This window comes from Astatotilapia calliptera, chromosome 7 (assembly GCF_900246225.1).
Source record: "Astatotilapia calliptera chromosome 7, fAstCal1.2, whole genome shotgun sequence".
Classification (NCBI taxonomy): Eukaryota; Metazoa; Chordata; class Actinopteri; order Cichliformes; family Cichlidae; genus Astatotilapia; species Astatotilapia calliptera.
Genome location: NC_039308.1, coordinates 58479509 through 58502855, shown reverse-complemented (window position 1 = coordinate 58502855; position 23347 = coordinate 58479509). Strand labels below are relative to the sequence as shown.

At 40.0% G+C, this 23347-nt stretch overlaps 3 protein-coding genes across 3 annotated transcripts; 2 read left to right on the top strand and 1 right to left on the bottom strand.

Moving 5' to 3' along the window:
- The first annotated feature begins 1357 nt into the window (after positions 1–1357).
- Positions 1358–4895, top strand: LOC113026883 (receptor-interacting serine/threonine-protein kinase 3-like). Its single transcript, XM_026176120.1, has 11 exons — positions 1358–1474; positions 2079–2258; positions 2353–2671; positions 2752–2900; positions 2999–3048; positions 3294–3449; positions 3548–3630; positions 3740–3806; positions 3901–3947; positions 4244–4310; positions 4435–4895. Exons 2-11 carry the CDS (start codon positions 2104–2106, stop codon positions 4512–4514), a joined length of 1173 nt encoding a protein of 390 aa, XP_026031905.1. The 5' UTR covers positions 1358–1474; positions 2079–2103; the 3' UTR covers positions 4515–4895.
- A 5171-nt stretch (positions 4896–10066) lies between these two features.
- impdh1a (IMP (inosine 5'-monophosphate) dehydrogenase 1a) lies at positions 10067–16899 on the top strand. Its single transcript, XM_026176119.1, has 17 exons — positions 10067–10293; positions 10430–10920; positions 11586–11684; positions 12712–12760; positions 13401–13502; positions 13618–13692; positions 13828–14034; positions 14216–14303; positions 14393–14592; positions 14796–14886; positions 14984–15079; positions 15178–15321; positions 15419–15560; positions 15637–15780; positions 15866–15949; positions 16190–16206; positions 16318–16899. Exons 2-17 carry the CDS (start codon positions 10685–10687, stop codon positions 16419–16421), a joined length of 1878 nt encoding a protein of 625 aa, XP_026031904.1. The 5' UTR covers positions 10067–10293; positions 10430–10684; the 3' UTR covers positions 16422–16899.
- Positions 16900–16980: 81 nt separating this feature from the next.
- Positions 16981–23017, bottom strand: prrt4a (proline rich transmembrane protein 4a). The gene is made up of 2 exons (XM_026176118.1): positions 22254–23017; positions 16981–20556 (listed from the first exon to the last, which is right to left on the bottom strand). Exons 1-2 carry the CDS (start codon positions 23014–23016, stop codon positions 18482–18484), a joined length of 2838 nt encoding a protein of 945 aa, XP_026031903.1. The 5' UTR covers position 23017; the 3' UTR covers positions 16981–18481.
- Between the last annotated feature and the right edge of the window lie 330 nt (positions 23018–23347).

Below are 23347 nucleotides of genomic sequence, written 5' to 3'. Positions count from 1 at the left end.
TTCCAGGTCCGATTCACAAGATTTTGGAAAATTTGACCTCTGACCTTGACATCACATTCAAAGTTACTTAGATTTGAACTTTTGGTTGGTGAAATTATAGTATGAATGAGAAAACTTGACCTCTGACCTTGACATCGAGGTCACTGAAATTAGAACTCTTCCAAGATTTTTAGTAGCTGCAACTATAGTTTGAATTTCAAAATATTATGCCACCTCATTTTTGAGTTATTGCATTCAGAAAACTTGGGTCACCACGCCATCCGCCAGGGGAGTATTGACAATACCCATCACAGGAGTGTGTGAGGGTGCAGCTCAAGCGTGAAGGAGTCTTTACATCAACTACATGAACATTTCTGACTCGCACTGGAATAAATTGGCCGTGGATAAATCAATGAAATGTTTAAAATCAGTTGCATGGATCATAGTGTTAAAAGGGCAAAAGGGCTCTGCATCAACCAGCAGAGCACTGAAAATCCCTTATTAGTCATTAAATCTTTGGAGCAGCATATGATTTATGTGACAGTGCAATGATCTTGTTTTTACTAGAAACAAACAAGCTGTGAAGAAGTTATAAACTTGACTCTCTTAGTCAAAAGCATAAAACTCCAAAGTAAAGTCCTGAAGTAAAACAGTTTTTTATTACATGGAAATGATCGGCCAGCTGAAAAATGTTGAAAATTCAATCAACTAGTGGGAATTTTTAAATTAATGGCTCCAGTAGGATAGACATGCAATTACTGGCACTTGTATCCACTTTTGAAAGATTGTTTCATTTCTCTGACCCACTACAGTGCTTCACGTTGTTACACCAAAACTACCAAAAATAAATGTATCCATATAAGTGACTGCCTATGACTGTTTTTCAATTTTTCTTTTATTTTTTCTTTATAATTAAGTCGTTGACCAGATCATCATCTATACCCAGGGGATGCTATACCCTGTATTTACGGACTTCCAAAGATCAACAAAGATCCCACTCAGACCCATTGTTAGCAGCATAATCTAAGCTACCTGCAACATTTCTAAAAATCTTGCCACCATCCACCCTTGTGGGGAACACCCCCCATCACATCAAAAAACTCCACCGACTTCACCAACAAGGTCTAGAAACTTACAGCAGCAAACTTTGATACTCTAGTTAAACACTTTTTATAGCGGTGGTTTGAAGCCTTAAAGGTCATGATTTCTTTACTTGTAAAGACGTGCATGCGTTTTTGTTTTGTTTTTGGCGAAAGAAAGCATTTTTTCAGCAAAATATTGTCTCTCAAAAAAGTTATAAGCAACTGTTCATACCAGTAATACTGTCAATACTCGCTCATTACCTTTAATGTAAGCCCCGCCCCTTCACTACAATTCGAGGGCGTGTCAGGATACGAAAATGAAAGTCGGAACGTCTGTTTTTTTTGTTTTGTTTTTTTTTGACCACGGCTTTGGTTTGAACTAACTCTTAGATCTGCATGTGGAACAGCTTCAGGTGAGTAGCAGCCAGCGTTTTACTTTTTTATCCTCTTTCCTCACAGATGCTTTAGCTCCAAATCAAACGACAGCTCCAGTTTGCAAAACAATACGCTACGAAATGTCCCTCAGAACTTTTCTTTCTTTATTACTTGTTCACAACAGGAAGACCATTTCTCGTTGCTCATTAATATTTTTTGTCATTTCCTTCCAAGCATTTTTTCAAACGTGTTAGGACATTTGGACACAGTATTATCAACGATGTGAATGGGTACTGTAAAAGATGAAGCGGAATGGAATTAAAACAATTTGTGGAGGGGACAGCGGTCTGTCAGTGAAGTAGGAAGAAGAAGACACAGAAGAGTGAGGGTAGAGCCTTACTGGCTGTATAGGAGTTTAGTCTCCTTTTTTTCTTTCTAGCTTTGGGAAATTCAGAATCCAGAATTTCAAAAATGTCGTGAGAAGTGCACCAGTATTGCTAAAAAAGTGGAAAATGTGTATCAATGTGTTGCTTCCAGTTGCTTTCATGTTAGTGCAACAACAAAGACTTCTAAGGTGTTGTAAAAAATACTTACAAAAGCTGGGTTTATTCTCCTCACTGTGTCATTTTATTATGTTTTAAGGTTTTGTACCTGAGTTCAGCAGGTGATGGAACTGCAGAGACCTAAATTTGAATCAGTTGGAAACGAAAGCTTGGAGAACTGGCAGTTAATTGGCTTTGGTGGATTTGGTCAAGTCTTCAAGGCTAGACACAAGAAGTGGAGGTGTGACGTGGCCATTAAGCTACCTCGACATGCTGCTGGGTAAAATTAGAACAGAACATTTTTTTCTTTCTATACTTCCAAGTACATGAACTAGTCCTTTCCTAAAGCTTTTACATTTTCCTTCCAACACTAGGGACATAGAACTGTGTGAGGAGGCAAATCATATGGCCAAAGTCTCCTTACACAGTTCTGTGCTGAGGCTTTATGGAATATATAGGGGATGTCCACCAAATGGAGGGCAGAACATTCAGTTGGGAATTGTTATGGAGCTCATGGATAGAGGATCTGTTCAGACCCTGCTGGAGACTTTGTCAGGTCCACCACCATGGCCTCTGGCCTTCCGCTTGGCCTACGAAATCGCTCAAGGAATGAACTTCCTCCATGAGAAGAACATTTTGCACCATGACCTAAAGCCAAGCAATGTACTGCTGGATGGTGACCTTCATGCCAAGGTAAAGTGCTATCCACTCAACTCATTAGTTTATACTGATGTAATTGTGTTATTTTATTTTTTTCCTTGATTATTTTGCAGCTGGCAGATTTTGGTCTGTCCAGGGTTTCCACCAGTGTTCTGATGAGCTCTGAAGAAATGTCCACAGTGAAAGGAGGCACATGTCAGTACATGCCTCCAGAGTCTTTTGATCCATCATATAAGCCTGTTCGTAAATTCGACATATACAGGTAAACATTAAAAGAATAGTTGTGGGGATTTATGTATGATTATAGATTTTACCTTAAACACATTGTGTTAATTCCTTCTCTTTCTTTATCTTGTAAAGCTATGGTATTCTTCTGTGGTCTATTATTTGCGGAAAAAAGCCTTTTCCAGGTACAATGAATGGATTTCAGTTACTTATCATTTTCCATAAATTTCTCTATGTTTGTGTGTTTGTTTTTCCTCATAAGTTTCCAGTTTTCTGGTCAAACAATTTTTGCCCTTCTTTGTAAAATTAAATTTTAATTTAGATTTCATGTTTTACAGCTAATATAAACATTATCAAGAAACTTCCAAAAATACACTGTCTCATTTGTGCTCATGTTTTTTAATGAAAGTCTTTATTGTATTTCACACAGATGCTACTCTAGCTCTTTTGAAACTGAAGATCCCAAAGGGGGACAGACCTCCCTGTGATGAAATAGACCAGAGAAAGGCAGAAGGGCTGAGAGAGCTGGTTGGCCTCATGGAGAGGTGCTGGGATGGAGATCCATCCAAGAGGCCAGACTTTGGAGGTATGTGTTAACTACCTGTATTAAACACTCTGTATTAAACAGCCGACGTTTTATATGTGCATGAAATCACATATATTCACAATCACATTTTGTTTCAGAGTGTGATGAAATCACTAAGGATGTGTTCTCAAAGCACAGGGCGGGGATTCACCAGGCAGTCGGACAAGTCATGAAAAAATTGGTGCAACTCAACTTATAATTTCAGAAATGAACTAATAAAGTAGTCAACAATTTCAATTTTAGATGGAGCACTTTTATCAGACTTCTTTGGGTACTGTTTACTTTCCTAGGATTCACAACATGGTAATCAATATCCTGACACATGTGGTCCACTCGGTGTTAATCATGAGATGCCAGGTAGATTCTTCAGTACGGTTTGTCACTTTATTCTCAGACTTATTCCTTTCTTATTAACAATGAACATCATACAGATATTTCTCTTTTTTTTCAGGACAGTCAGAGTCAAATGATAAAGTTGATGGGAGAACTGAAATGCAGGTATTTAATATGCACTCACAAATCTACCTCTCACAAAGTGAAAAGAAATGTAATCAAGTCTTTCTCAAGTGTTTCTTGATCATTTTAATTACATGTTGCATCATTAGACAGAATGAATGATCTTATTAGTTGATTTTCACATTATGCCACATGTCCCTTGGACACAAGTAGGAAGGATTCACAATCACAATGAGTGTAAAAACAGATATTAGTGTAAAGTTTTAGTAAAGAGTATGGCCTTTATGGTGTATCCTTTTATCAGACTTCTTTGTGTTCTGTTAATTTCGCTTGTCTAGGATATGCAGCTTGATCATCAACATTCCATCACATCGAGTCCATCTGGTTTTACTGCTGAGATGGCAGGTAGATGCTTCACTATGACTTGTCACTTATGTTTATTGTCATACACATTTATTTCTTAACAACAAAAAACATCAGACAGATGTTTTGTATATCTATATATTATTTTCTTTTTCATGACCGCCAGCATCAAACGATACTTTGGACATCCCATTGCGGGTATTTATTTGGAAGCAAGAAGACGCCATAACTATTATCCCCAACTGAAACAGCAAGCCATCATGGGATATGAGTGAATACTCCTCAGTTTACTTAAAGAAAGGGGTTTGCTTAATGTTTGGCACAGATCATTGTCCTATTGTGCTTTGCAAGCACTAGTTCTTTGTGCTTTCAAAGGATTGTGTTGGATGTTAATAGTCTGCATTAAAAAAACATTTTAATTGGGCTTTTTAATATTTTACTGTTAAACCTTCTTACAAGGACCTGTATTTTATCAACATGTTTAGACATAAAAACTAAAATTGATATGTATTTGCCTACTCAGTGGAATTGCTTATTTTGTACTCTATACACAGATGTTCTGCTGTTTTTACTTTAAATGATCATCTGTCTCTCTGTTAATGATAATAAACTCGTGCTACCCATCAACCTCCTAGTAGATGTACATGTTCCAGGTCCGATTCACAAGATTTTGGAAAATTTGACCTCTGACCTTGACATCACATTCAAAGTTACTTAGATTTGAACTTTTGGTTGGTGAAATTATAGTATGAATGAGAAAACTTGACCTCTGACCTTGACATCGAGGTCACTGAAATTAGAACTCTTCCAAGATTTTTAGTAGCTGCAACTATAGTTTGAATTTCGAAATATTATGCCACCTCGTTTTTGAGTTATTGCATTCAGAAAACTTGGGTCACCACGCCATCCGCCAGGGGAGTATTGACAATACCCATCACAGGAGTGTGTGAGGGTGCAGCTCAAGCGTGAAGGAGTCTTTACATCAACTACATGAACATTTCTGACTCGCCATTAATGACACTCTGGATGCCCCTGTAGTTATCAGTGGGGTTCCAGTAAAAATAAAATAAAAAAACGATTTAAAAAAAAATCTGTAATTTCTAAATTTATAATATTTATAATTCTTTTCAGGTAGAGACATCAGTAAGTTTAGAAATGAACACCACACAATGCCAAGTGTATTTCACCAGTGATAATTACTGTGAATCATTGTATGTATGAGCAGTGAAATTAAGAAATTTACTGTGTTTTAAGAATGTAGCTTTCATTAAATCCACAAAAACAATAGATTCCACACTTTCTGACTGTACTTTGAACTGATGCATAATTAATATCATTACAAAAGGCCAGAAGTTGCCTATATTTTTTAAAGGTCTTGATGCATGCTCGATCATCCAGGTAAGGAAATTTTTCATTTTAAGATCTAGCAACCCTGTGCCTCACTCAGAATCACACAACTCAGTCATGACAAATGTGTAGCCGGGATTGCCAGAGGTACAATCTTTGTGAGAACACTTTTGACAGACAACACATAGAAGCCATACATTTTTGAGTCAGCTATTGGTGTATGTCGAAACAAATCATTTTGCAACAAGCAAACACATTTATATTACCTTCAGTTTTTAATAAGCATCTATTTATTTAACTCACTAACATTGTGTGAGCTTTCAATACAAAAACACCCCACCACCACCAACATGAAAATTTACTCTGACTCACAAAACCTACAAAATACTTCCTCTATTTAAAGGCTTGTGTGTTTTCCACAAACTGACCATTGCAAAATGGGAAGCTTGCCAGGTTAAATGGTGAGCTGTTAACAGAATCCCACAGTGCTGTGTAATGTGCCAGACAATCCCGGTCTGCAAAAGCTTTGTTCTGTTTAATTTTCGTTTGAAAGAAATAAGTTCACAGTTTCCTTTTTCTCCATTGTTTTTATTTCCTTTCTTTTTCCACATGGTGGCACTAAGTCATCTATACAGAATTAATTAACGGTGCTGTAAAGTTAGAGCGGACTATACCATTATGCTTCTTTTGTAAGGAGTGACAGTGGTATCGAGAGGCTTCTCTCTTTTTTGGAAATTAAGGTTCAGTCAGGAAGTTTAGTTATCACTTTAATTACTGCAGACAAAAACACATTTTCCTTCCAAGCTGCCAACCTCGCCCCGCCCCATCCTCCCTCTTGCTCAGTAAGTAAAGATGGGAAAGTGAAAGCTAGAAAGTCCATAGCTTTGCCACAGCTTTGGTTTGAACTTTCAAATCTGGAAGTGGAACATCTTGACAAAAAGGTGAGTAGCCGCAAGCATTTTAATACATTTTTCGTTTTTAAAACATAAGCCATTTTCCCTTTAAAAACCCCCACACGTAGGAACATGACAAAGAAAATGACGCATGATTGTCTACAACTTGAGGAAGTTTGGGTTGCATTTGTATTTGTGGTCTCAGAAGAGCGAGTATGAGTAATCTAAAAGATATTTAGAGACCGTGATCTCTGAAATCGGAAAAGATTTCAAACAGTTTGTGAACATGGAGGACCCTGCACAGAACCGCGGTTGCACAGACGTTCATGTTAAAATGCAGACAAGACAAGAATATATAACTTATGAATAATCTATGCAAAAGTTGTGAACATGGAGGAGTCTGCACGATAAACACGAGGGCAACGTTAAAAAAGGGTGCAAGAGTGACGTTAGGTCAACGTCACACTTCAACGTTGATTCAATGACATCGCCTGATATTGACTCAACATTGTTTCAATGTTTCCTTGCTATCTGGGCAGCCTGCCAGTGAAAGAGGAAGCAGTAGATGTAGCTTGCTCTGGTTCGTTCCCTGCTAAAAAAAAAAACGCATGGAAGAAAATGCCCAGGGATTTGCATCAGTTTGTTAGTGTACTGATAGTCTAGTTAGTTTGCTCATCTTTGATAATCTGTGCTTTTCTGTATATATGAAATGAATTTTCGTATTGTAACTGAGCCCTTACGGTTCCCTTTGATACATAATAACAGTTTTATCAGACGTCCTGCGCACTTTATACCTCTGTTCTGGGATTCCAACACGTTCTCACTCCCAAAGCGTAACATTTTACGCTAGGTGACAAATCGTCAACATATTACGTTTTCGGCTACCCACCACGTTCCTAAATGACGACCTCGGAAAAAGAGGAAATATGAGAACCGCCTGGACTCCATCTACACATGTTCACTACGCATTAGCAGTCAGTGTACTGTTTGTTTGTCACTCGTGTTTTATTCTGTATTCTTTGCTTAATGGTTGTTGGATTAATATTTCTAAACAGCCAAATATTTGTGCATGTCTTTCTATTCTGTTTTAAAAACGTATCATGGTACTGCTGTAGTTATTGAGTATAAACTAAAAGTATGTCTGTGAAGGTTCTCAGTCATCCAGGTCATCTAGTCAAAGGAGTTTGCAAAGAAAAGCGTCTGGACTTCTTTAAGTTGCTTGAAGACGTTTCACCTCTCATCCGAGAAGCTTCTTCAGTTCTAAGGTCAAATGGTGGAGAGTCCCAGATATAAACCTAGTGGGAGTGACCCCCCACAGAGGGACAAAAGGACCCCCTGATGATCCTCTAATCGCCTGAGCCAAGGTGTGTAACTGGGTGTGGGTCCCAATCAGCCAGAGTTTCGGGTGAGTTCATTGTGAAACCTGAGGTGGCCACACCTTATGCTGTGGCCCCACCTTATTTGCATAAGGTGGTGGTGGTGGGGGGGGGGCACCTTATGCGAATAAGGTGGGGCCGCGGGGCCGCTATTCGCAGGTTTTCACAATGAACTCACCTGAAACTCTGGCTGATTGGGACCCACACCCAGTTACACACCTTGGCTCAGGCGATTAGAGGATCATCAGGGGGTCCTTTTGTCCCTCTGTGGGGGGTCACTCCCACTAGGTTTATATCTGGGACTCTCCACCATTTGACCTTAGAACTGAAGAAGCTTCTCGGATGAGAGGTGAAACGTCTTCAAGCAACTTAAAGAAGTCCAGACGCTTTTCTTTGCAAGCTCCTTTGACAACTAAAAGTATGTTTTATTTCCCTTTGCCAACAGAATTATATCAGCAGTTTTGCTACAAAAATGAATGAACATGAAAAAGGTGTGTATTATTTATTATTTCACAGTCACGTTCACAATTTTTATTCTATGATTTTTAAATACACGCTTTCATTTTCTTCATTTACAAGCAGCAGACTTTGTTGATAGAAACAGGGCACAGTTAATCCAAGAAGTTTCTGAAGTGCTGGCGATAGCAGAAGAGCTTGGAGACCTGGTCCATCCTGAAGCCTATTCAAATATTCGAGCTACACCGACAAGTCAAGATAAAATGAGGGAGCTCTTTGAAAGAACACTGCGTTCAGGAGGGGTGAAGGTCAAAGCAGCCTTCTTTGATGCCCTTGAAAAACATCATCCAGAACTAGTGGAGAGGCTTGGTATGATTTGCTCTTATTAAAAAGGTCAAATATGGTTTAACATGTATAACAAGTTAATAGTTTCTCTTTTATTTTCTGTAGATGGCTAGTTCCAAAGCAGCTTTTGCATTCCTGCATCTTTTGGACAGAAGCGTCAAAGACCTTTCCTGCCCTTTTAAAACCAAACTTGAATCTTTTGTGAAAATTATGTACTGGTATTATATTTGATACATGAATTTTTTTGAGTTTTTGAAACCTCATTAGTGTGTTTTTTTCCCCCTAAAGACCTAAATAGACTGCACCCAAAATTTCTAAACTAACTGCTAAAAAAATGACAGAATTAGCAAATATGATACAATTTAAAATCAAATGTGCCAATTTCTTCTTATTGTTTTATAATTTGTCAATAAACAGTCCCGTTTTTTTTAAAAACCAGTATTCTCTGGGAGTTATTTCATGGTTCAGGCTTTGGATAGTTAATATAGAAATATCTTATATGCATATGTTTTGGTCCATATATCATTTATTGACATTTTGTTAAACCATACTAATTTAAGAACAAGTCATGAATATGAGGCTTAATAAAAATCTCTGTGCAAAATAAGTTTTGCTTCTTAGCTTTTCAACATTTCTGTTGCATTCATTATACATTGGAGGGTTTGTTTTTTCCTTTATCTGGTGGGAGAATGGGAGCAACTGCGAGATAATGAGAGACTTGCAGTAGATAGATAGATAGATAGAGAGAGAGAGAGAGAGAGAGATTCTAAGAGGCTTTTCTAGTTCAATCCCTCTGTAACTGTCACAAGCAGTCAGTCAGTCAGTCACCTGTAGATGATGTTACTGAAAGCACTGTAGGTAGCAAAGTTCCTACTGTTTCTCAATGAACAGTCCAAACAGTTTAACGATTTAAGATTAAAAAGCTCCCACAGCAGCCAGAACAGACATTTCAAAGATGTTGATCTGCTAAATTTTATTAATTAAAACGTCATAATATAAGAAAGTATTTATAGAACTCTGTTGTTATACTGCCATGATAAATAATAGTGCCACGGTATACAAGCCACTCCTAAATTTAAGTGTGACAAACTAATTAGACAGCATTACGTCTTTAAAAGTTATTCTCTGTCTCATTTCTCAAAGACAGGAAGTTTGTACGTATCCTGGGGTTCGACCTTGTCTCATTCACAGCTCTGTCTACACACACACACACGAACACAGACCGTCACAACATGGTAATCTCCTGTGAGGAAAGTGTTTTCAAGTGTCATCTTGACCCATCCTTCTCTTCCTCGGTACTACTACCTACACTCCACCCAACACCCATCTCACCCCACCCCATTCTGCATTAATGCTCCCAATCCTCTTTGTGGGAGAGTGACGTCTGCTGTCAGAAACAGAGTTAAGCTCAGCAGGCATCAGGAGAATAGAGTAGAGAGAAGCTCCCAGCCGTAGGGATAACCAAGCAAGTTTGGACCTCCAGGGGGATGAATCTCTGCTGCCTACGCAAGGCTTGACTCTCCTCCCCGGGGGCTGCTTGTTCCTTTTGCTGGGGAGAATACAGGAGATCTAAATTTGCTGTGCCACGATAGCGACCTTCATCAACAGGTGGGCAAAAAAAGACTATCCACTGTCTGAGGGCCTTAATGGCCTCCATGGATAAGTGATAACTAACTGGAATACAAACTCAGCCTTGGACAATTTGTTTAGGATCTTTTGTTGCTGTTTCTTCTATTTCCTACAGGTTTGTCATCTGCAAGTCTCGAGCGGCACGATAGCTTACTCCCATATCAGGTGTGTCTGAAAGGTGTTTGTGTGAACATGCACTCAAAGCATTGACTGCGTTAGAGTGTGTCTCCCGGGGTTTGCTGAGGCCACTGTTTACTTGCAGCGTGAAGGTGTGATTGTATTTGTGTGTATGAAACAAGTCACAAGTGCTTAAAGAGTGCGTGATAGGTGGTCGGGCACCGTGGAGGTCAGAGCCCTGGATTTCATAGAGATGGAAGGTCATGCTTATGACCGCTTTGGAGATGGAGAAAGGGACAGCTACCTCATTGACTACCGAAGGATTGTTGGAGACATGGAACCAGCACGGCCACGGCCCTCAAACAGAGATGGGGAGCAACCTCACCCGTATGGGGGATATGCCCACCCTGTGCTACATGGACATGGATATGAGACAGCAGCCCAGCGATACAGCGCTACACGTATTCAAGCTGGGTATGAACCAGAGAGGTCAGTGTCACACTCTCTTAGCAATCTTCGCTGCAACATCACAAGCTTCTATGTGCAGATGTGATATATGAAGCCGTATAACTTGTAAACATTACACTTCCAGTAGCAACTGAGCTGTTTTCACTTTCTAGTTGCATTGGCTGTGCTCATTACAAGCTCATTTATCAGCTACCTGGGCAGCCTACCAAATCCTCTTACCTACTGTACTGCCGTCATAGGTGTATAGAAGGAGTTTCCATTGACAAGGACGGATTCTCTTTTGTTCGCGTTTCCTGTCTTCTCTCCAACATTTGTAATAGGATCTAGTTACAGTATGTTTGTAAGTAACAGAGACAGATGAGCCACATGCTTTTTGAAATGGATTCAGAATTTAACTGCTGACTAACCAACCATACCTTTATTTTTAGTAAAAATACACTTTCTCCTAATTTAGGTGCACCTTTTTCAATCAGCTAAAGTGATGGACAGAATAATAAAATATTCACTTAAGTGTATAAAATCTGCAACAAGAACAAATTATTGTAAATTTAAAGCTATATATATGTCTATAATGCTGTTGTCTTTTCATTGGGATACACCAGTATTTCGCTCAGTATTTAGATGTGGTGGTGGCTAACTCATATTCTCAGCTCCACGATGAGTGTGTGTGTGTTTTTAAATTTCAGCATGGCTGACTTCTTGATCAGCGGGGGTACGGGTTACGTTCCTGAGGATGGACTCACAGCACAACAACTTTTTGCTATCGGTGACGGACTTACGTACAAGTAAGAAATGCTAAATTTAAAATGAAAAAAACAAAACCCCCAAAACAACCCTCACACACACAAACACATTCATGGCATTGCTTACATGCTGACACAGATCCACATGCACCTAAAGAAACACACATATACACTGTTATGTCATATCTTCCATTAAATCTTTATTAATATCAGCAATGACGCATCTGCTCAGGTTTTATTTGGGGGATTATTACGCATAATACTACTTTCAAGGATGAGTCTTGAGTGGTGCTACAGACATTAAAAGCAGTGTCTGTCAGAATGTGTGTGTGTGTGTGTGTGTGTGTGTGTGTGTGTGTGTGTGTGTGTGTGTGTGTGTGTGTGTGTGTGTCCTGCACATATCAGTGCTTTAATGGCTGTCAGGGTAGTTTCCTTAATGGGGCTATGTGTAGGGTTTATCAGTGTGCAGAGGATAAATGCAGAACGTTTCAGTGTGCTGCTGACAGATTATTTCTGCTTACTGTCAGCTAATAAAATAAAATAAAATGTTGCCGTGTAGGAGTGACTGCAAAACATATAGTTCACATACACAACTATAAGAGGTAGCTTTACAAGTGTTTTGCTGGTCAGTCAATGTCACTATTAACATTAAATGCTGCTTACCAGTCGCCACAGTGAGGCTGGTTTTGTTTTTTCAGTTAAGTCTTTGTGTGTTTCCTCATGGCAAAAAGTGGTCCTGGCGACACCTGCAATAGCAGGAAGCACTAAAAAGGTGGTGTTGAGTTTGTCAGCACGGTAGCATCGCAACAGTGGAAGATGCACACACAAAACTTTACAGGTGAGTAGCTGAGATCAAAATGAGCGCCGAGTTTGAAGATAGGTGGCATCCAACCCATGAGTGCTAACAACTCATGTGATGATGTAGTGATCAGTGAGAGCTGAGATCAAATCGACGCGCTGACCAGTGCAATGACTGATGTGACCCCACTGAAAAGTGATTTCTAATTTAGTTTGTGCAGTACTTCATAGTCGTCATGATCTTATCTCTCTGTCACCTCTCCCCTTTCAGTGACTTCTTGATCCTCCCCGGTTTCATAGATTTCACTTCTGATGAGGTGGTAAGTGTCATCATACTGTCTAATATATTAAACATAGCCTACTGCTCAAACTTTCTCAGTGTACTGCTCATGTGATGTGATGTAGTTGGGATTAGGGTTCTTCAACATGGGTTATGTCACAACACTAGTTGCTATAATCCCTGTGAGGTTGCTGCTTTGGTGAATGGCAACACAGGAATAGTTTCCTTTGAAAACTGCCACGAGCAAAGTGAGCTAAGTGTGCTTCAAACACAGTGTCCCTTAACTCATTATATTTTATATTGCTGTTATTAAGGTGCTGCTGTAATCAGTCCCTAACTCTTTGTTGTGTTGCTTAGTTAAAGGTGCATGAGCACGGGGTTGTTTATTTGACTTGCACTGTGTTCATCTTTTTGAACTCTGCTGGAACATTAAATTAATTTCATGACTAGATCACATGGGTTATTGCTGGAGAGCAGGTGTTCGAGGAAGCCACCTGGGTCCTTTAAACACTCACCCGGTTAGTACAGCAACTCCACTTCTGATGCGTCCAAACTGGCTCACTGCAGGGCAAATGAGCCAGTTAAGAAATACTTATTTAATTTGCTAAAACGCTTGTTGTAGACCTCAGTGTTGCAGTATAAGGTGATAAATTTGTTTCCAAATGCATTGAACTTTTAAGGATCTAACTTCAGCCCTGACACGAAAGATTACCCTGAAGACGCCTCTCATTTCATCTCCTATGGATACAGTCACGGAGTCATCCATGGCCATCGCCATGGCAGTGAGTACAAACATTGCAGAGTGTTATATACATCACACTTAGTAGCTGAGTAGGTACTGCTCAAATGATGCTTTTCTTCACTTACTTACTCCTGTCTCTAATTGGTTGGATTCAGCTGATGGGAGGGATTGGAATAATTCATCATAACTCCACTGCTGAGTTCCAGGCCAATGAGGTGCGCAAAGTGAAGGTGAGACAGAAAAAGTCACTGCACACATGTGCTCTAATTAGATTGATGAAATCATTTTTGATCTATGAAGCCCCTAACAGCCATCTGATATGGAAATTAAATCCCACTCGACATTCGTGTTTCTGTTTTTGCTAGAAATTTGAGCAGGGCTTTATTACAGATCCAGTGGTAATGAGTCCCCGTCACACAGTAGGCGATGTGTTCGAGGCCAAGTTACGCCATGGTTTCTCTGGGATCCCGATTACAGAGACTGGCAAGATGGGCAGCAAGCTGGTCGGCATAGTTACCTCCAGGGATATCGATTTTCTTTCTGAGAAGGACCATGACCAACCGCTTGAAGAAGTGAGTGTATTAATGTTGTGGACGATTCTGCAAGAATTTGTATATTTTTGAGAACATAATCTGGTAAACGGTAAATGGACTGATTCTTATATAACACTTTTCTACTCTCCCGGAGTACTCAAAGTAAGAATTATAATATCAAACGAGTGTGTGTGTGGTCACAGTTTATTTTCTGATGCAGGCAATGACAAAAAGAGAAGATCTAGTTGTTGCACCAGCTGGAGTCACACTAAAAGAAGCTAACGATATACTGCAACGTAGCAAAAAAGGTAAAACTTTAAAGAGTAACTCTGCCGTATAGGTAGCAATCATAATTGTGACTGTAGCATATTTGGTCTTTCCTTTCTCATTCTCCCAGGTAAGCTCCCCATAGTTAATGACAACGATGAGCTCGTCGCCATTATCGCTAGGACTGACTTGAAGAAGAACAGGGATTATCCTCTGGCTTCCAAGGACTCTCGTAAACAGCTGCTGTGTGGAGCCGCCATCGGTACCAGGGAGGACGACAAATACAGACTGGACCTCCTCGTGCAGGCTGGAGTCGATGTTGTTGTCCTGGTAAGTTTTGATTGTATTGTAATTAAACTTTTGTTTGATCTGTTATTTGATTCTAATTTTTTATTGGATCACATATAGTCAGCTAAGTCATTGGTCTCATAATAATCACCGGATGAATGGAACTACAGAGTTGGTATGAGTGTTTGACCGATCTTAAGTCATTTTCCCATAATTTTGTTTTATTATTATTATTATTATTACAGGACTCTTCTCAAGGAAACTCAGTCTATCAGATTAACACGATAAACTACATCAAGCATAAATATCCCGAACTACAAGTGGTTGGAGGAAATGGTGAGCACCATTTCTTTACTCGGGACTGTCTTCTTGAATTCATCTTCTACATTTGGGCCTTTCTTTGTCACTTTTCTGTGCCTCTGTCTCTCTCTAGTGGTGACAGCTGCTCAGGCCAAAAACCTCATAGATGCCGGTGTGGATGCCCTGAGGGTGGGAATGGGGTGCGGCTCTATCTGTATCACACAGGAAGGTACGATCATACTTAATCATGGGACATAAAAATGTATGAATTTCACTGTATTGAGGATACTTTGCTCCCAACCATCACATCGTGGTCTTGTTTCTCAGTAATGGCCTGTGGACGACCCCAGGGCACATCAGTGTACAAGGTCGCGGAGTATGCCAGACGTTTTGGAGTGCCGGTAATCGCTGATGGAGGCATTCAAACTGTTGGACATGTGGTAAAAGCTCTTGCCCTGGGAGCATCTACGGGTAAAAGAAAGAAATTTTCTCTCATTTTCTGGAGGCATTAAATTTGTGTGTATACTTGGATTAGTCACTGAACAATTCAGTCTTTTTCCTTCCTCAGTAATGATGGGATCATTGCTGGCGGCAACTACTGAAGCTCCAGGAGAATATTTCTTTTCCGACGGTGTGCGCCTGAAAAAGTACAGAGGAATGGGCTCCTTAGATGCCATGGAGAAAAATAACAGCCAGAAACGCTACTTTAGGTGAGATTTTTACTGGAAAACACTTAATCTGGAAAACTTACCTTGTTAATCATGTGAATTATGTTTGTGTGCCCAGTGAGGGAGATAAGGTAAAGGTAGCTCAAGGTGTTTCGGGGTCAGTACAAGACAAAGGCTCCATTCATAAGTTTGTTCCTTACCTCATTGCTGGCATCCAACATGGCTGTCAGGACATAGGAGCCAAAAGTTTGTCCATTTTACGGTAAGTGTCAAACTGTGCGTCTGTTTAGTGTGAGATTTGTTACGTGAAGGCTTTCGCCAAGTATCCTCCTGTGATCTGTCTCCAGGTCAATGATGTATTCTGGAGAACTGAAGTTTGAGAAGAGGACCATGTCGGCTCAGATGGAAGGTGGTGTCCACGGGCTTCACTCGTAAGTCTGACGTTTGACTGTTTGTTTAAGGTGACCTTTACCCCTCCGCTGCAACCCCTTCTTTCTCCATGTATGTCTTTTTCTTTTCCTGTTTCTGTTGTCTAAACATTTTAATACCAGTGACAGTATGTGAACATGCTGTTGTTAGATATACTTCATTGTTAAGTGTCCATTAATTTACCTTCAACAGTATAAAACTCTCTTATCTTTTTCTCTTTATTACTCATGCTATCATATTAGATATTCTTTTGTGCCATGTAAGTAATCATTACCTCCATCTTCTCCTTTCTTAAAAAAAAACCATCTTCATTTATTTTTCTAACTGTAAAGTTTATGCTTTCCCTCTTTTTTTTCTATTCCACATGTAGTCATGAGAAGCGGTTTTACTGAAACAGGTGGAAGAGGAAACACCCGATCGGGACCCAACGTCCCGACCCCAGCAGCTATGAGCAGATGCACCGGGCGCATGTGATCAGAATGCAACGCATGAAGCTCCTGTGACTTCTACACTCTAAAGTTTAAACAAAACTATTCTGTGACCTTCTGTTCATTGGTGTCCCAGCTCTGACCCCAAAACAACTCTCTTAAAGTTCAAAGAGCCTAAAAGGATCGAGCCAAAGAACAGAGTTTTAGAGGATGGTCACAAACTCTTAATCTGTTGTTCTCCCTCTCAGGTCAAGGTGTAGAGGGAATCCTGTTATTACCTATTCTGTTGTTCCCTTTCAACAAACTTGTCATGATATATCTGCCGAGCTTGATAGAGAGGAGTACAGCCATATATTTCCTTGCTCATTTACTACTTTTACTACCCCTCCCCCCCTTTTTTTGTGGGAAATCAAGTAAATAACAGCGCACAGAGCTTTAATCACATACTTTTAGTTCTCTTTCTCTCATATATATAACAATAACAAGTGAAGTGTGCTAATAAACACAGAAGAGTAAAATTCTCATAATGTTTTTAGTGCACAGCTTTGTCACTCAAGTCATTTCTTTGATGCGTGTCGGTGAGCTCTGTGCTGCTCTGTCATAGAAGGGACAAGAAAAGCATCAGCCTTAATTTATAAACGAGCACTCCAAATAGGGAGTGCCTTCAAAAAGCAATTTACACTCTCACCTGGAACTTTACTCTTATTTTAATGTTATTGCTTGATTTAAAGGAGAGTATTCACTGTTTTCTTTCATCATTCTCATTTTTATTGTCACTATGCAACCAAAGCTCCACTTAGCTTTATAGTACATGCTGTATTCTCCAAAAACGCTATTTTGCAAAAGGTTATCATTAATAACACAGCAGGATATAGAATGGTTGGTTATTTGTCTTTATTTCCCAGACTCAGTATTAAAAAAAATAATAATAAAGCACAAAAAAAGGTAGATGGATTATCTAGTGTTGCAGTAGAACAAAACCAATATTCCAGTTTTGATTTATTTATTTCTAACGATCTTTACAAATATCACTTTTAAATGAATTTAATTTTTCCTTTTTTCTGTGAGGTACTCAGTATATTTGGTTAGAGACGTATTACATGTATCACTCAGTTTTTAAAAAAATCAACAATTAATTTTTAATTTTGCCAACAATTTGTCACCAGTTAATTAAACTTCTTACTAGTTGACACATCTTAATTATAAACAATGCCATAAATAACATCTTTTTTTGGTCAACCTAGGAATCAAACTTTCATTTAATGTAACTTGTGTCATATACTGGATGTATATGTATTTGAATAAAGAAAAATTTTCAAACAACAGTTTGATACTATTTAAAAACTGTTTTGCTACCACTTTAAATTCATGCAATGTAATGATGTTGTTTTCATTCTTCAAAGATATTCCACTGTTAAAAGAAAACACCCAGAAACAACTCAAGGAAACAAACAAACGAAAAACAAAAAAACACCAGCTTGTCCCTATTAATGCTTTTACACTCAAAATTCAAAGAAACCTCAGAAGGTTTATATATTTAGACTGTAATTCTTTTAGCACACTATCGGGAAAGGGGAGCGGAGAAAGTTAAGCCCTTTCAAGTATGTCTCACAAACCACAGAACGCATCAGCAACGCAAACTTTAACTTTTGTGACTTTTGCTCGTCCTATGGCTGCTAGATTTCCTCGACACAATCCTGGATTTTCACTAAAACAAAATAAAGCAAAAAAAAAAAAATTTGTACTCCTTTTTGGCTAACTTCTTTGCCACAAATATTACCTTTTTTAGAAACAAATGTTTGATTTTACATATGATTTCAATGGACACATTCTAAAATTATAATGTTGCTCAAATAAAGCAATACTGCAAGGAAGAAATAGGTTGCTGAAAACAGCATAATGAAGACAGTCTTATAAACTTTTTTTTGTTTGAATATACAATATCAACAGTACAGTATTTACAAAAAATATTGGCTCATATTTTAGGTCTATATAACGTTTTTGACATATAGACTACGGTTTAATTCCCCCATTTAACCTGAATAGACTTAAATCTACACAATTTGTATTCCAGTTACACCCAGTTTTATTTTGTTTTTTAGCTTTCTACAATTCAATGGTGTCACTGCAAACACTCAGTGCATCAATTTGTTTGCACACACTGACAAACTCTGCTTGTACAGCCATATCCCATTCCAGCTGTTTGCTTTCACTCAGGTGTTTAGTTCCTGCCAATCGGCCAGACCCCCGACTGTCCTGGGAAGCTAAGCTCAGGGTTCGGTAACGTCTGTGGTATGGCAGGTGGGGGATTGCACGTGGGAGGCTGCTCTGAGTAAAATTTTGCCCTCTGTTGGCCCATGAATGTGATCGCAGCTTTCCTGTTTCTATGGAATGGCTGCAAAGGCCCTGGGTTGAACCAGTAACACTCCCTTTCCAATCACATTGGTCTGGTGATAATGGTTGATTTCTACGAGCTGTCATACAGCCTTGAGGTTGGGAATACCTGGAGTTGGACAAGGTGTTCTCTTGATCTACATCTCCACAAGAAGAAGTTCGGTAAAGGGTATTTCCCACAGAGCTGGGCCCTTGCTTTGATGTACCTTGGCTTGGGGAGCTCAAGGAAAGGCTTGAGGAAACAGGTATGAGTCTTGGGAAACCAAAGATACTATGAGAAAACAGGGATTCGCTGAACAGAGCTTGGTCGATGCTGCGCGACAAGTCTATGGGAGATGGAGGCTGCAGATCCACAGTTGAGTCAGTCTCGAGACTTAAATGATCCAGTGATGACAGGCGAGTCTCAGGTGAGGCTGTAGGTTTATGCGGTGGGTTTGGGGGTGTGGGGAGAGGTAGTACAGTTTTGCTTCGGCTGGGTTTGTGATCACAGTCTGGTATATTTCCAGGAGACTCCACAATTGAGTAAAGAGGAAGAACCTCTGACTGCTCCTTGGCTACAACATCACAGGCCACCAGCTTTTCTTGCTTACCCTGGGAAAGGACGGGGGAATTTGCACCATCCTGAGAGGTTATGGTGAGCATTCGTGAAGGAGAGCCACCGGATAGACGGGACCAAGATCCTGGTCTAGGATGTGCTATGGTCTTGTTAGAGTTGCTACAGAATAGAGGATGTGTGCCAATGACAGACAAACCTAGGCAGACCCCAATCTCACAGAGTCTGCAGCCTACTTGGTAGCCCCACCATGGCCAAGGCTGAAACCCATGGCCATCAACCCCACCCAAACCAAGGGCATGCAGGATCCCATAAAGCTGAAGACCTCCACACCCTAACAAACACAAAGAAGTTCCTACTCCAGCTCCTGCTGCCCTACCCCAGTCCTTCACACTAGCAAAGGGGCAAATTGCAGGTCGCATCACCTCAGGAGATCCTCCACTCTCTCCATTGTCATTTAACCTGTAAATGTTTCTACTGTTGACTTGTGTCAAGCAGTAGAAGATGAGGTATGAGCATGAGAGAAAGGTGGCGAGACATACGAACACACCCTGAGGAAAGAGCAGGATGACAGTCGGGAGGCTGTGAAAGAGCTGAAAAATCCCAAAACATCCCAAAGAGATAATAAAATGTAACAGGGCCAAACATAGCAACAAGCAAGGCTTTGGCAAGGCTGAGAAGGAGGCAGAAATAACAGGTGAAAGTGAAAGATGCTTGCATGAACGAAAGGAAAGAAGGAGGAAGGCCAGGGAAAATGCTGAGATCAAACATGGCAATGGCAGTTCGGAGAGCAGCAGAGAGACAACAGGGGAAAGGCGATCTTGGTAACTGTAAGCATCGTAAAGCAAACAGAAAGCTTGGATCCCTGCAAATGCCAAAATGAACAAGTGCAGCATTGTGAAGTAGGGGCTTCCTGGGGGACACCTCAGGGGCAGCCCTAACAGGCAGACTACAGAGATTAGGCCAAATACAGTGAAGACAGAGCCCAGGCCATAGATATGTGCTTCCCATGCAAATCCCCACGTAGCCAGGGCAGAGTTCCAGTCTGAATACAAAGGGACCAAAAATGAAGGGGTGAGAGCCAGAAAGGGGTGCAGAGGCTTGTTGTGAGTAAAATCCTCTGGGTAGGTAGGTGTCCAGGAATGATTTAATGTTTTGCAGGTTGTGGCAATTGTGTCCATGTTACCATCTAGCCGGCTTGGGCTTCTGGCTTTTGAATCATTCTTGGAGTCATCTGTAAAGAATATAAAAAACACATGAACACCATATTGGTTATGTCAAAAGAAAACCAAAAAGTAGAAAATTTAAGTACAGACTTAATTTAAAGTTTTTCGTTGGCAAACGAGCAAACATGCTAACTTGCATAAATATGATGGTATAGTAATACATAGACAGTGTAAAAGATGGACATCGCTATGGTTTTTTAAAACATAGTATTAAACATGTCTTAGTTTTTAAAAATGTAATATGTCTCTAAATGAGTGACTGAGCCTGTGAACTCAGCAGGGTAGGTCAAGTCAGGAGTCGTTTTTCCCATAGACTTCTATAGGGCCGCCCTCTGGTGGCCATTAATTAGAATGCAGGTTTAATGCTCTGTAAGCTACATCCATGTTTTATACTGTCAATGTCATCAGCACTTTATCCATGTCATCATGAGCATGTTAGAATGCTAGTGTTAGCATTAAGCTCAAAGCATGGCTTTGCTTCACACCTAATACACCTGTGTATTTTTATTATTTTTTTGTGTGGTGGTAATGTGTCATATTATCTTTAATAATGACATTTTTTTCTCGAGAAATGAACATACTGGTGCTAATCTAACCTCTGGATACAGGCCAAATTTATTTTTACGCACAATCTTCATTTTCTAAAAAGAGAGCAGGGTGTAATCTGCTGTGTGTGAAGCTAATCCATAATAAAACAGAACGGGCTTGTAACTGGGAATCTAACTGGGTCACAGACAGAGTGGGAGCATGAGCAGTAGGTTGTGTGCATATGTGTTTGTGTGAAAGTGAGGAAGAGAGATACTGTATGTGTGCTGATTAGCCAGTATTGACCTCATGCCTGCTCTCATTTTGTGTGGCTATAAGTAAATTTGCATTAGTGAAGCGATGTTGTTATCTGTAAGAATGCAAAAGAGGTTTATGACTGATGATAACATTGTAACAAACAAAAAATGTGAGTTTCTTATTCTGTATATGAAATAAGCTGTATAGGGCAATCAGGGAATCAGGGAACCTACTGGTTATAAATGGAATGTGTCCTATTTCTGGTCCTCCATTAGTAGTGAAGCAATCAGTATAGATGCAGCGAACGGAGAGCACTTATAAGTGCGGGGCTTTCGCTCTGCTGTCTATGAAATCTAATAAAAATGAGAGTACATTTAATATGTACTCCATCTTGATGCAGTTATTCAATAAACTTGTTGTTACACTGAAAATGTGTGGTGTTAAATGCATACACAGGAGGAAGCAAATTCCTTATTAATTTCTTTCAAGTCCTCATATGCTTGTGGACACAACATTTACTTTGACAAGTAAATGCTAGTATTTGTGTGTGTGTACAGTAAATAGTGTGCATGCTGCATTATCCAGTAACCTTTGAGTGCGGGCTGACTGCAATGTGAATAAAATGTTTTACTTTAACAGGAGAGTGTAAGATTGAACTGGAGAATCTGTGCTAAAAGGCTTGAATGAGAAAGACAAGGGCAGAGAACTGAGTCAAAGAGAGACATTTGAAGAAAGTGATGCAACCCATTCTGTGAATGTAAAAGAACTGTGTTTGCCAGCAGAATACATATCATAAGCACTGCAGTGACATGTGGATTCTGAGTTTTTGGAGGTTATGCAAGGAAACTGAAATGCACTGTAGGGCATAGTTTCAGCTTTAGATTTAAAGTAGGAATGCTGTAAATAATTAAAGGACTCTTACCTTCTTTTGCCTCCATGCTGGCAGTTTCTCTCTGTAAAATAAGATCTGTAATATCAATGAATCCATCTCTGTTTCCCTTTGTGGTAACAGAAATGCCTGTGGTCCATCCAAGAGTGTCTGGCCCCGGTCCAGTGGGCAGTGATGAAGTTGAGTTCTGGTCTGATGTGTGTGATGGGAGTGAGCCAGGGAGAAGAAAGGGTAAGTGAGTATCAGTCATCTGATTTTGAAAGCCTGGGAATGTTGGCTGATTCTCTCCAGACTCTCTAGGATACAAAACTGATGCGGTGTTGGTTTCAGCTGGCTGATTCTTTAATGTTTGTTCATGGGTAAGCTTGGGTGGTACACTTGCTGATGAGGACTTCATTGTTTGCATTCTCTCTGTGGAGGCAGTATCTACTGTAGCACCCTTTGTGGGTCTGGGTATGGGTCCCTTCTCATTAGGAAAGAAAAGAGATGTCTCAGCGCTCTCCAGTAAATCGCCATATTCACCAATCACACCTTGTCTGTCTGTGTCCTCAGATGATGATAAGGACCAACTTAAAGGGGAACCCAGGAAGTCATCATCCTCGGGTGCAATCATGGGGTCACTTGGTGCTGAACCGGGTACATGAGGTCTACTCGAGAGCTGTTTCAGAAACTGCCCTGCCTTGTCACTGTCTGGCTGTTGTGTTTCTTTCACATTTTCTCCAGTTAACGCTATGGCACGAAGCGAGTGAGGCAAAGAGAGAGGCAAGAGAAAATAAATATTCCACAGAGAGACCATGTTGAGGGTCGGCAAACTTGACCTCAGAGTCACTTGGAGTTGTTGTGCAGTCACATGTTTGAGTAATCCCTAATATCAGGTTTCCAAAGATGTCATTCTTAACACACCTGGAGAAAACAATCACACGTAGGAAAAACAAGTAATGCCAACTGCCTTCAAATATGTCTTGGACATCTCTAACATAGATAAAGTTAAACTGCTGCATGTGGGTCACAGCGAAAATCAAAAATTGTTGGTGAAAATAACGGCAGTGTGATGAATATGAACGCGGTGTGCTGAAACCCTCTGCTAGACTATAAAGTCTTGTGACGTGCACACAGTACAAACATTA